General features: G+C 50.5%; 1 protein-coding gene across 2 annotated transcripts in view; it reads right to left on the bottom strand.

The window, feature by feature from the left end:
* Positions 1–12,969, bottom strand: part of LOC311014811 (guanine nucleotide-binding protein subunit alpha-11) — a 41,670-nt gene that overhangs the window by 11,653 nt on the left and 17,048 nt on the right. For both annotated transcript variants that reach the window (XM_084011637.1, XM_084011636.1), the window contains exons 2-3: positions 896–1,080; positions 484–638 (exon numbers count right to left, since the gene is read on the bottom strand). In XM_084011637.1, the coding sequence (XP_083867763.1) occupies positions 484–638; positions 896–1,080 (340 nt within the window). The remainder of the gene's footprint in view (positions 1–483; positions 639–895; positions 1,081–12,969) is intronic.

The raw sequence follows: 12,969 nt of genomic DNA, 5'->3' as shown, positions 1-12,969 counted from the left end.
AAAAGCACCGCGCTCAACAGTGGGAGACAAACAATTACAAAAAAAAAATCAAGACAAATATACATAGCTGTAGCTCATACGACTATGTATACACAGATACATCTATGCATAAGATTACATTTCCTCCCAAAATCTTCAACTTTTTAAGGAGACATTAGTCTGAAATGGATTAATGTGGGTTGGAATTAGCTGAGATATTATTAGCAGTCGTTTATAAACCTGCCAACATTTCCTCTTTCCTGACTCAACCCCGTGTGCTTCCACTCTCTTCCCTTCCTCCGCTCTCCTGAATGTTATCACAGGTAGGAAACTGTTGACAAAGCTCTATTAACATGTGCCAACTTTGTAATTTCATTCCTCACGTCTACGGAAACTACAATGTTATCACATTGCATTAGATGTCTTTACGGTTGCATAGCGATATTGCCTGTAAACAAAGTCAATAATCAGTCATGCTCGTAGATGAATGGATCGTAGACGTACTATTTGGTTGAGTCGGAGAGCTGGTATTCTCTCCGGCGGTCATAGGCCTCCTGGATGCCAGGGTCAGCCCACAGCATCTTTATCGCACTGGTGTACGGCTGCTCGAACGATGAAACCTTCTCCACGTCCACCTCGCGCACCACCAGGGCATTACTCTGGGAGAACAAGAAACAAAGCAAGAAAGGCACACTTTTAACACTTTAGAACTTCTAATAATCAAATGGCTTCTCTTGACGTGTGGTTTGTGTAGCATAAATGGACTAGGCTACAGAATCACCAAGAATCATCTTTGAATCCTTGAAATGTAGTCCTTGGCTACTATATACTGTATAATGAAGTCAACCAGCCACTGTGAAAATAAGGTTTCAGGGTCTTTAATCATTTCAAAAAATTAAGTAATTTCAGTACCCACCTTGTTCTGTTCGTACTTGTACGGGATTTTGAGGGTCTCAGTCGCACGGATCATGGCCTGCATTGAGGTGAAGATGTTCTGGTAGACCAGTTTGGTGAAGCCCTTCTTGTCCTCATCTGTGTAGCCTGACCCATGAATTATTCTCATCTGCTTGATGAAGGTGCTCTTGCCACTCTCTCCAGTACCTGAACGGAAGACAGGAAGCCACAGGGAGTTAGCCGACAATGACTCAGGATCACAAGCACCATAAATGGATAAAAAGGAATTGCCGAGCGTGAATTAGTCAGACATGACCGGGAAGCAAAACAGAAAGTGTTAGTACTTGGTAAATATGTGAAATTAAAAAGAGTGTAAGGTGAAACCTGCTAAATGAAGCAAACAATGGTAGAAATGAAAAGTAATACAATCACAGAGTCCTGAAGTTATGAGTCGTAAAACCCAGAAATGAGTTAGCAGTTTTGCACATCTGGTTTTTAAATGGGATGTTGGACAGACGCCTGAAATAAGGTCTGTGGTCAACACAAGCTGAAGAGATTTTAAAGTTTTGCTCTACAATATAAAGTCAGTGAATACCCCTCTGTTAAACTTTAAAAAGGTTGCTGATAATAAGTGGCTAAATGAGACTAAAAAACAGGCCAACCAGTCCGTCTTTACAGCCTTGATGTGTACGACCGTGGTGTTTATAGCCTACTGTTAGCGCTTTTCTTCTGGCAATTGCATTTGCGCTTCAATAATCATTAAAGTAGTGTCCATGTGTGAGGATTTTCTTGCTGAACAAACTTGTATTTGCCATGTCGTGCCTAGTTTTCTGCAATATTCCAAAATCCCACTGGCGCTTTGTCGAGGGAACCAGTGTGATGCTAACTTCTGGGGTCGACCCACAAAAAAACATCATCCCTGACGCACACTTACAGCGTAATGAATTCAAGCATTTGTTCGTGAAGTGGGCCAAACTACGATACCAAAAGACGAGCTCTCATCCATCGAACCCAGTCGAACAAATCAATTAAAAATGCACGGCATCATGAAGTAGCTCTTTCACATCGATATAGTCAGCGAATGTATTTTTGAAGAGCAAATAAAGCAGTAATTTAAAAGACCTGTGGGTTCTGAGCTGTTCTGAACAGTCAACAAATTGTAGCCTTTTTATATGACTCATATTTCTGTGGTAATAAACTGGCCGGTCTTTGCAACTGGCTGACCTTGTCCGTCCACCTCCAACCTGGTGCTGCTGGTACACAAGGCTGTGAAGGAATCCACACCATCATGCCCGAGGCAGTGGGCCAGACCTCAATGCCAACTCAGTCTCTGTGTTTCACCAGTACAAGCAGCTTAGCTGAACGCTCATTCCTCCACATGGTGTCAGGTCCTGGTTCACTTATTATTAAATCACATTTTTATTCCATTATTCCAACACTAAAATATTCTATGCGTGTTAAAAAAAAAAACTCAAATTATCTCCAAATGTTCCTCCTTGTTTCTTAATTCTGGTGATCAAGAAATTAAGAGTAATAATCCTTTGTAGGGACTCCAACAGTGAATTCAAACTAAGAGTCGAAAATATATGTGGACTAGAATTTCTAAGATGTGCAATGTTGCAATGAAATGTAATCATTGTTTTGGCTGCGGTAACCACAGAGGCCTGACTCACATTCTGGCTAAGTGGTGCAACCCAGGGTAACCACATGAGGGCTGCACGGCTCACCTCAGCTCAACAAAGAGCCGGGTAAACAGAGTTCACCCGTCCCATTTTGTATCACAGTGACCATGCATATCCACACATGCATAAACACACAGGATAACCTAGTCACAGAGAAGAAAACTAGCTTGAAGATGCAGAGAAAGAAACACACAGATCCCTCACACACGAACTCATCTGAGAGAGCTTCCACAGCAGGTTCTGTATCTTTATATGGACATATTCAGGGAGCAAAGCTGCCACTCCAGTTAGAGGATGCCAGATTTAGGGTGAAAGCATTAGAGTTTTGTAAAAACCCTGGTCATCAACTAAAGAGGAACGTTCAAAAGACGAGGGCAGAGTCTAACCCAAACTCACCCTCTAGTTTCACGACGCAGCTCTCTTAACACCCCCAGTCTACCGACTATTTTCTTCCTCTACGATCAAACTCTCCACCACTCATCTCAAATCTCACGTCTCCCAAAATTCAAGTCTGAGTCACTGCGGCTTCAGATACACACATCCTCTCTGATGTTGGGACCTCACTAGAAGGACTACACAATGCGGCCTACAGAAGCCTACACATGCGGCCAGGACAATGGGACAAAGGAGATAAAAAAAAACTACAACCACCATTTTAGTGTCACCTCCACCTGGTCACGGGATCTGACGTCACACCGCTGGCGCGCCATTGGCTGCGAACTGCATGGGACTCCAGGGGGTCCCCCGGTCCAGCCGTAAGCTATAAATCCCGCGGCCATCAGAAAAACGTCCTCTCTCCAAAGTAACTCACGTTACACCAGGAGGTGAATATAACGTCTGCAGCATTTTTCCTTTGTCCTAGGCCGCAGTCTTTTCCCCAAACTCGCTGGACGAGCAACAGACTGTTTATCCCTCTTTTTCTCTACTCGTTTTATTTTTCTTTTGTTTATCATTTTGGATCCCGAGGAGACCACCGCGACAGCGCGACTCTCCCGTTCCCCGCGGTAAGAAGAGACTTTCTTCGTCCCAGCTGCCAGCAGAACGGATAACTCGACCCGTCTTTGTCTGAAATCAGCTGACTACATCGCCGAGCCCCGCGATTGTTCCTGCAGAAGGAAGAAATACTAACTGTTTTCTTCAACTAATTGGATCCGGCGCTGAACCAGCGCCCCACAAACTACCGTCCGCTACCGGCGTAAAGAAACGCCATCAACGCACGGGACGGAAACCTCACATCGACGCATCTCACATCGACAAAAGTAAGAGGCTATTTGTCTGGGCAGAAGCAGAGATTCGATAGTGTAGGACATGCTTGTAATTCTTGTTAATGTGTTTTAAGTTCTGATCGCGGATCGCCGAGTCCGTTTGTTCATATGCTGCTGTATGTGAATGTTGATTGGTTACCCACACAGCTGGGTTGATTTCTGTAACAGTGTTTTCGACTAACCTCCGCCATATTCGCGAGCTCAGAAAACCTCTACTATCAGTTAAAAGACCGGTCTCGCGGAATAAATTCCAGTTCATTCACGCGAGCCCGTGTGATAGCAGCACGTTTTCTGTCCCTCCGAATATCGCTCGCGCATTCTCTCTCTCTTTGTTTGTGACCCGCTAACACACACACACATACACACGTGTCCTAAGCCAGCTGTTCCCGGCGGCCGCTAGGGACATAGCTACATCTGGTGGCTACATACGGCTATCTCTCTCTCTCTCGCTACTCCGTCAGACCTCAGTGGCTCCGCCCCTGAACGCTGCGAGGAATAGCTCCACCTCTCTCTCTCTCTCGCTACCCCATCGAACCTCAGTGGCTCCGCCCCTGAACGCTGCGAGGAATAGCTCCATCTGGTGGCCGCCCATAGCCACCTCTCTCTCTCTCTCTCTCTCTCGCGACACGCACGCACGCACACACACACACGCACACGCACATGCACGCACACGCACATACGCACACACACACTCCACGTGTGTCTCTCCCTTTGTGTGTTAGGTAGTTAGGTAATAAGGCTTTGTTAATTGCAGTGTTATTGATTGTGATCATTATTACTGATTTTAATAAATCTTATTATATTATAACTAGCGGTCTCTTGTGCTTGTTGTGTATATGTCACTGGATAACAGCAGGTTGTGAAGGCTAGTGCTTGAATTTCACGCCTTTTTAATTGTTCGATTGGTTTTGTACTCCTATGCATGTGAGTATAAAACCTCCATATTGAGACTGAATACAGTTTTAGGTTATCTTTTCCCTGATCCCAGGGTGGTGCCCCGTTTATTCATGATTATATCATGATGATAGATTAAATATAATTATTAATACCGATAATCACATTGATATTGATAGTTAACTGTTGATAACCAAATCTGCCCCTGCTACAACCCCAACATAATTGCCGCCCCGTGTGAGGCCTTCTTAAACCAGCTTTATCCAGAGATTTATGCACAATAACCTGAGAGGTATATAATAATAATAATAGTAAATATTGTTATTGTTAATATGATTGTTTAGAAATTGATTTTCAAGGATCGATTTGTTTGTTCCCCATTACTATTTGCCAAGCAAGTACAGTTGAGGGTTGCATATGCATGTTGTGATTAGCCATTTATTGTTTAACAACAATACTAACAAACACAGGGTTAGGGAAACTAAGACGCGTTATAACACTGTTATCACTCACCAGAGGTGCTAGAGACACCTCACTACCAGTCCACAGACTGTAGAAGTGTATTAACATTTTCATTGTAAGTCACAGGTCGACGCCGCTCACCTGTGCACCCACATCAGCATAACAACATACATTCTTTTCGCTGTTAAAACCAAACAAGTGAAGCCACCGGGTTCTGCCTTTTACTAGAGGTAAAATGAGCAACTACGGCCCGAAAGAACAAGGAGCTGAGGCTCCCCAGGTATCAGTCGACGCAGACCTGCAGGATGCGGTCGCTGGTCTCATCCACCTGTCCCTTGAGGACAGGGAAAACCTGGAGCACTACGATGTAGTGACATGCAATGATCAACTGCAGGAGCTTGTTGATTATGTTAATCACCCGTCAGGGAAACCACAACGCACAATCGCTGACGTGGTGGGTCGAATCTTCCTCCTGTCTCAGCGCAGAGCACAACTGCAGAAAGCTGAGGATGAGGAGTTAATCAATCGACTGGGTCATGCGACCACCTCCCTGCGACAGGAAGTGGCCGAACTGAAGGTGGAGAGGGAGGAAGCCCTCCGCAGGCCATGCAGGGAGGAGGAGAGAGAACTCCAGCGTGAGGAAACTCAGGCTGCCCAGGTAGGTACACCCCAAGACACGGATATGCCTGACCTGTCGGACCTTGAAACCGCGCCCCCCACGGACGCACACCGTCCCATGCGCAGGGAGAGACTGTTACAGTCGGAAGAGGCCGAACGTCGGCGCTACCAGGCGCCACCATCCACCCACCCACTGGAAAGAGAAGCCCCACCTCACAAGTGGAGCTACTCCCAGCGGGACGAGTCCCCACGCCGAAGTCTGAGCCATTTCCCAGTGGCTCGAAGCTCGACGGGGGATTCCAGATTCCCACGTACCCACCACCGACACTCGGTAGGAGGGTCACGCATGCCTCGGACTCCATCCCCACCTCCAAGGGGGAGGGGTCACTCTGTCCGAAACTATTACCGTGGTGATAACGGGTCGTCAAGTGAATCAGATGGCCCATATCCAGCCGCAAACCATGGCCTGCGCACCCGACAGTTAGAGTCCCTCGCCAGAGACATTGAACGGTTCGATCCGACTCACAAAGAGTCGGATATTGATGGCTATCTCAAAGAGATGGACCACTGTCTGCGTGACCTACCCCATGCCTCCTCACGCGAGAAGCTCAAGCTAATCTGGAAGACCAGTACCAGACAGGTCCACAGTTTCATCGAAACACTCCCACCCAGAAACCGGGACCGATACTCCAGACTTTGTGAAGCACTCAAGGAGGAGTATAGCCGGTACAGGGACCCCGCCTCCGCCACGCTCGGCGCCCTCGCTGTTCTACACAGGAAGCAGGAACCACCCAGGGAGTACTATAGGCGCTTCAGGGCCGCCTATGCTCAGGGCCGTAACTCCCCAGGAGTGGAGGAAGAGCCTGCCTTCAAAGCCCTCTTCCTGCATAACCTACACGAAAGTGTGCGCTACGATGTCACCATGCACTGCAGGACGTACCGACTCACCATGCAAGAGGTTCGTAATTTCGCACAGATGTCATGGGAGACCCGGGTGCGACCCGCAAGGTCATCCGGGGAGGACGCCAGAGTCCTGGGGGTCCAAACCGCGGAACACACAGGCCTAGGGCTGGAGGGAGATGAAGTGCCTCAGCCAAGGGTAAGTACTAGACCAGTACAACAGACACACCGGGAACCTAAACAGCAACAAGGGCGACAGAACCAAGGGGGTGGGCCGAACGCACGCTCCTGGAATCACACAAAACCCAGGAACGAAAATAACCCCAGGAATAAGGTCCAGTTTGAACGCAAACAAGAGGGTAAGTATAATTCCGGCACGAAAAACCCCCGAATGCAAGAAAAGGATATGGACGACCTGGTCGACAAGCTGACAAAAGCGATAGGGTTGCGGCTCAACCCGGCCCAATGGTCACAGCCGGCACCAAGCTCCCCACAAAAGCCCGGCAAGAACCCGGACACGAAGCCTCCGCCTACATGACTAGGCCAGGCCGTTCCCACTTCCACCGCCAAGGTTTGCTTGGTAGGATGGGCGGGGAAACCAAAATCAGACTCGGCAACCAAGGCCATCGACCCGTCGCAACCCCCTTTCTTGACTTTCCTAGGAGATCTTGTTCGCAAAGGCCACGCTAGACGCATTTATACCTCGGTGGTGGTAGGGGGGTGTGTCAGCATCCTCGCCCTACTCGACTCAGGCTCTGAGATCAGTCTAATGTGCCAAGGCACCTTTGCGGAGGTGACCCGAACCATGCTCTCCCTAGGTAAACCACTTCAAATTGAGCCCTGCCACGTTAGCATCACCAGCTACACGCAGGACAGGTCACCCATCACAGAACGTGCGTGGGTGGACCTCACGTTTCAGGGAGTCACTCTTGTGCACCCCATCCACATTTGTGCCATTGACACCGAACCACTTCTCATTGGTCAGGATCTCCTGGACCGGCTGGCACCGCTTATCGACTGCCATCAGGGGCGCATCTGGGCTCAAGTCGAGACGCCAAAACCACTCCACCCCTCAGGTGGCCTGATGGCCTCCGACGAACGAGTCGCCGTCATCCAAGAGTCCAGAGACCCTCTACCAATGCGGATGCCTTTTCCAGAGCCTAATCCCGGCTCTGCTCGAACCGCACCGCTTGCGAGCCCACAACTCCAAGCCGGCGACTTGAGCGCTTTCCGACAACACGGATCCTTCCTGTGTCCGCTGGAGAACCGAAACCCAGCACTGTACAGCCCTCATCTGGTTGGCGGTGTGCATCTCAATGACACCCATGTCCCAGAAGCAATCCTGGGGCTTTGGTCAGAGAAGACAGCCGTCAGTCAAGATCTGTACCACCATCTGTGCCAGCATCAACCTCTCCCAGTTTTCGCGCCTCTCAACCACCACCTCCTTTCCGCAGAATCACCGCAGATTCACCTTAAGGCGGTGGGAGTGTGCGCCCTCTCGATCCGTATTGGGAAGAAACAGGTTGACCATTTCATAAGCGTAGTGCCCAAACTACATCCACCATTCCTTTTAGGTGCTGATATTCTGGTCAGACTTGGCACCAAACTGGACACGGTCAATCAGATTCTTTGGTCCCAGGCTAACGCTAAGAGCGAGCCCCTGCCCATTGAACTTGAACACCTGACATCAGGCCAAACCATCCCGGAGGCATGTCAGGTTGCCAGCGAAATTGACATGATGGTCCCTGCCAGGACCGCAGGCGTCCCCATCCGGCTCGCCATCCTTAAGGGACAGAAGATGCCTGGCACCCAAGCATTCTTCCAGCCCTTACCCCATTTCTGGGAACTTAACCTTACAGTCTGTGGCATGCCCCTGCTTGAGTTGAACAATCGTTCAACCTACATCCTGGTCCAAAACTTGACGCATGCCCCAATCCAGTTGGGAGCACGAAAACCAATAGGGATGCTGGTCGACAACTCTTTCCATGACTTCGAACTGACCATACCAGTCATAGGAGAGTTACCTCCCTCCCTAGCCAGGAGTAAAAACTTAGACAATGTCCTTTTCACGTTCCCAACCGCAATGATCACCATGGCCTGCCATGAAACCCTTCACGGGGAAGCCATTTGTGGCACAGCACTGGGAAAAGGGGGTGATCTGGTCGTCTACGCCTTAACGACTCAATCGACCGAAGCGACCTCAGGTGAGACACACCAACCACCTGAGGAACCCTATTCGGGCTTTGAGTCTGAGATAACCCAACAGCTTGCCAAAGCAGATGCCCTCACTACCGAGGACCAGAGAGACGCGCTACGGAAGTTGTTCCACGACTTCCTGCCGATCTTCTCCCGAGACTCGCAGGACTGTGGGGAGACCCAACTTCACACGGTCCGCATCCCCACTGATCCGAATGCGCCACCGACCTTCGTACGCCAGTACAGGATCCCGTTAGCCGCATACGAGTCTATCCGAGACATCCTGGACAAATTGCTTGAGAAGCAAATCATCCGGGAATGCAACTCAACATATAATTCTCCAATCTGGCCGGTCTTGAAACCCACTGGGAAATGGCGTCTCACCATCGACTACCGGCCACTGAACAAACAGGTTCCTCTCTCCCGCTGGCCCATGATTCACCTGGATCAGGAGCTAGCTAAAGTCAAGGGAGCCCGCTTCTTCTCAACGGTAGACATCGCTAATGGTTTCTGGACAATGAAAGTTGACCCAACCGACCAATATAAGCTCGCCTTCTCCTTTGGGAACCGCCAGTATACCTGGAATCGCTGCCCTTTTGGGTATTCGAACTCCCCCGCCGAGTTCAACATTTTCCTCCACAAGGCGATGAGCGACGCGGCTGCACGCGGTAACCTCATCTATGTGGACGACATCCTCATGAGGAGTCGAACCTTCGAGGAGCACTTAGCTGAAATCCGCCACGTACTGGCACAACTTTCCGCTGCAGGAGCTAAACTGGCGCTTTCCAAAGGCCAGTGGTGCCGCACGAAAGTTGAGTACGTGGGCCTAACAGTGGGTGCTGAGGGCATTGAACCTCAAGCCGGGAGAGTGAGGGCCATTCAAGACATCAAAGCCCCAACCAGTGTATCAGAACTTAGGAGTTTCCTAGGCGTCTGCAACTACTCCCGACAATTCATCGAGGACTATGCAGAGATTGCCAAACCTCTCACAGACCTCCTGCGCAAAGAACAACCTTTCACCTGGGAAGAGACCCAGGAACAGTCCTTCCGCCAATTGAAAGAAAAGCTCTGCTGCGCACCTTGCCTGGCTTACCCAGATAAAGACAGGGAGTTTCACCTTGAGGCTAGCTTCTCCTCCAAATGCCTCAGCACCGCCCTGGCACAGAGATACGACACAGACAAACGTGTCGTTGCTTACGCAAGCCGGCCCCTCAGCGGTGTGGAGATTAAGTTCTCCGACTGCGAGAAAGCCCTCCTCGCCACAGTCTGGGCAGTGGAACACTTTCGTAGCTACGTCGGGGGCCAGAAGGTGATAATCGAGACACATCACCAACCGGTCACTTTTCTAAACAGCCAGCGGCTGAGAGAAGGGCGGGTATCCAATAGCCGTATTGCGTCATGGATGATGGCACTGCAAGGCTACGACATTGAGGTAAAGTATGCCCAAAACCACAAGATGGCCTTGGGACATGGTCTAGCTCAATGCACGCACTGCGACTGCGAAGAGATGTCTGTAAGCCGGTCATGCCCTGTCACCACGCCATCACTGCCCACCTCTCATAGGTACTATGATGAGAATGTATGTAGAGACCTCCCCAAAGTCTATATCGATGGCTGCTCTTTCCACCATGCTAACCAGCTCCAAGCTGGGGTCGGAGTGGTGTGGACCAACCGTAGCGTTGATGAACCTAACCAGTACCAACTTGGCCCCAAGACAAGTCAGTACGCTGAAATTGCGGCAGTCCTCATAGCCCTCCAACAAGCCTCCAGGCAGGCCATGATGCAGGTCGTGGCCTGCTCGGACTCCAACTATGCCCGCCATAGCTTCATAAGCCACTTCCCCATGTGGAAAGAGAACGGCATGAAAAATGCCCGCAACAAGGAGGTCAAACACGCTGAGCTCTTCCTAGCCTGTGACCAACTGACGACAAGTCATGGACTGACTGTCTACTGGAAGAAGGTCAAAGGTCACTCCCAAACTCCCGGTCCTGACAAGGATGGCAACGATGAGGCTGACCGCCTCGCCAAACTGGGGGCAGAACAGGGCATAGTTTGGGAATTCAAGAACGAGTGGCTCCCAAATCTTCAAACTTATGCGGTGAGTGCCATCACTCGTCGGAGGGCAAGAGAGACACAGGAGGATGCCCAGATCCGCACCCAGGCCCTTCACCTAGGTCGCGAACTTGGAGACACCGACTTGGTGGCAATGCAGGAAAACGACCCGGTGCTCCAAACCATCCGTCAGCAAATGACGAACACCCTGCCACCCGTTAATGCACAACTCCCGCCAACGGAGACCAAAGAGTTGCAAACTCTCCAGTCCCAGCTCAGAAACCTGACACTGGAAAAGGGGTTGTTGGTTTATACCCACGGTGGTCACGGACCAGCCCGCTGGGTCGTCCCATCTGACCACCGGGGGGTCATGCTTGCTCACGCTCATGACTCACCTGTCGGAGGCCATAGGGGTGGTAAAGCCACACTCAAGACTCTCCAACAGGTTGCCTACTGGCCAGCAATGGACCACGATGCAAAATCTTATGTCCAAGGATGTCTGGTGTGCTGCCAATTCCAGCCAGCTCACCCACTGAGCCGAGCCCCACTCCAGCCGAGGGGGATCACATTCCCATGGTCCCACCTCCAAGTCGACTGGATTGGACCGGTTCCTAGGTCGTCCCGAGGTAACAAATACCTCTTAACGGTGACATGTGCCTTCACAAAATGGGTTGAATGTCTGCCAGCGCCCAATGACACAGCGATCACGACGGCAACCCTGTTGCTAAATCACGTGTTCAGCCGCTGGGGGCTACCCCTCTCAGTTGATTCGGATCGGGGCACCCATTTCACCTCAAGCGTCATGACTACCATGTACGACATGCTGGGAGTGGAAGTAAAATTCCATATTCCATATCATCCCCAATCGTCAGGTCAAGTCGAGCGGGCTAACCGCACCATTGTTAACATGTTGAAGAAATATGTCAGTAGCAATGGTAAAGATTGGGACACGAAATTGCCCCTGGTGTTGATGGCCATCAGGGCCACCCCACACCGCTCCACGGGGGTCACACCGTTTGAGATGATGACTGGGAGAGTGATGACTCTCCCACTGCATCTTTTCTACCACCCCGAGGACGTCAGCGTGGCAACCGCCTACACAGCCCACCAGTACGTGACCGACTTACGCAACCATCTCAGGGCCACATTCTCATGGGCCCAGGCAAACCTTGAGACTAGCTCTAAGGGGGCCAAGGCCTACTACGATAGGAAAACATCTCACACAGAATATGAAGTAGGCGACAGGGTATTCTATTTCAGATTCGCCAAGCCGGCCGGGATCTCTAAGAAGTTCCTCCCAAGCTGGTCAGGGCCCTTCGAGATCGTCAGTAAGCTATCACCAGTGGCTTACCGCATCAGGGTCTCACAACCAAGGCACCCAGCCGCATACAAGTGGGTTCATGCGAATCAGATCAAGCCCTACAAACCTTTCACACCCCTTAGAGAGATCACAGTTGCCACACCCGAACGGGGAAAGCAGTCTCCCCCCCACCAGGGGGAAGACTCTTCATAGTCACAGTAGGATGTAACCGCATGCACTAACACCTAAACATCAACCTTTTTCATGATACACAAACTCTGGTGTGTTGCAGGATGCATCTCCCTTGGATCGTTGGCATTCTCCTCGGCCTGCGAGTCACCCGGTCCACGGAGGTGGTCGAGCCAGGACCACCAACCGGCATCGTCCTGCAGGGGACACCCGGACTACTAATCACCCATTGCGACCTCTTCACCCAGAGGGTTTACGTCAAACTAGACCCTTGGGATGTCTTCCGCAAGCACATCCGCCTTCCCCCACGCCTAACGGAGGGAAGGCTAAGCGGGACTCAAACTCACGACACCATGGAACATACTAGGCAGACAACCGTTCACATCCTTGAACAGCTGCAGAAGTTCTTGGTCACCGAGGAGGACCTCAGTGCCAAGGAAAGACCGAAACGGTTCCTAGGTGGACTACTCATGGCGGCATCAGCCGTCGGGTCTCTTTTCTCCATTGGCCTCTCCGCGGCCAACTCAGTAAGCTTAGG

This window comes from Eutrigla gurnardus, assembly GCF_963514095.1.
Source record: "Eutrigla gurnardus genome assembly, chromosome: 6".
Classification (NCBI taxonomy): domain Eukaryota; kingdom Metazoa; phylum Chordata; class Actinopteri; order Perciformes; family Triglidae; genus Eutrigla; species Eutrigla gurnardus.
The sequence above is the reverse complement of the archived record's forward strand: the minus strand, read 5'-3'. Positions and strand labels throughout refer to the sequence as shown.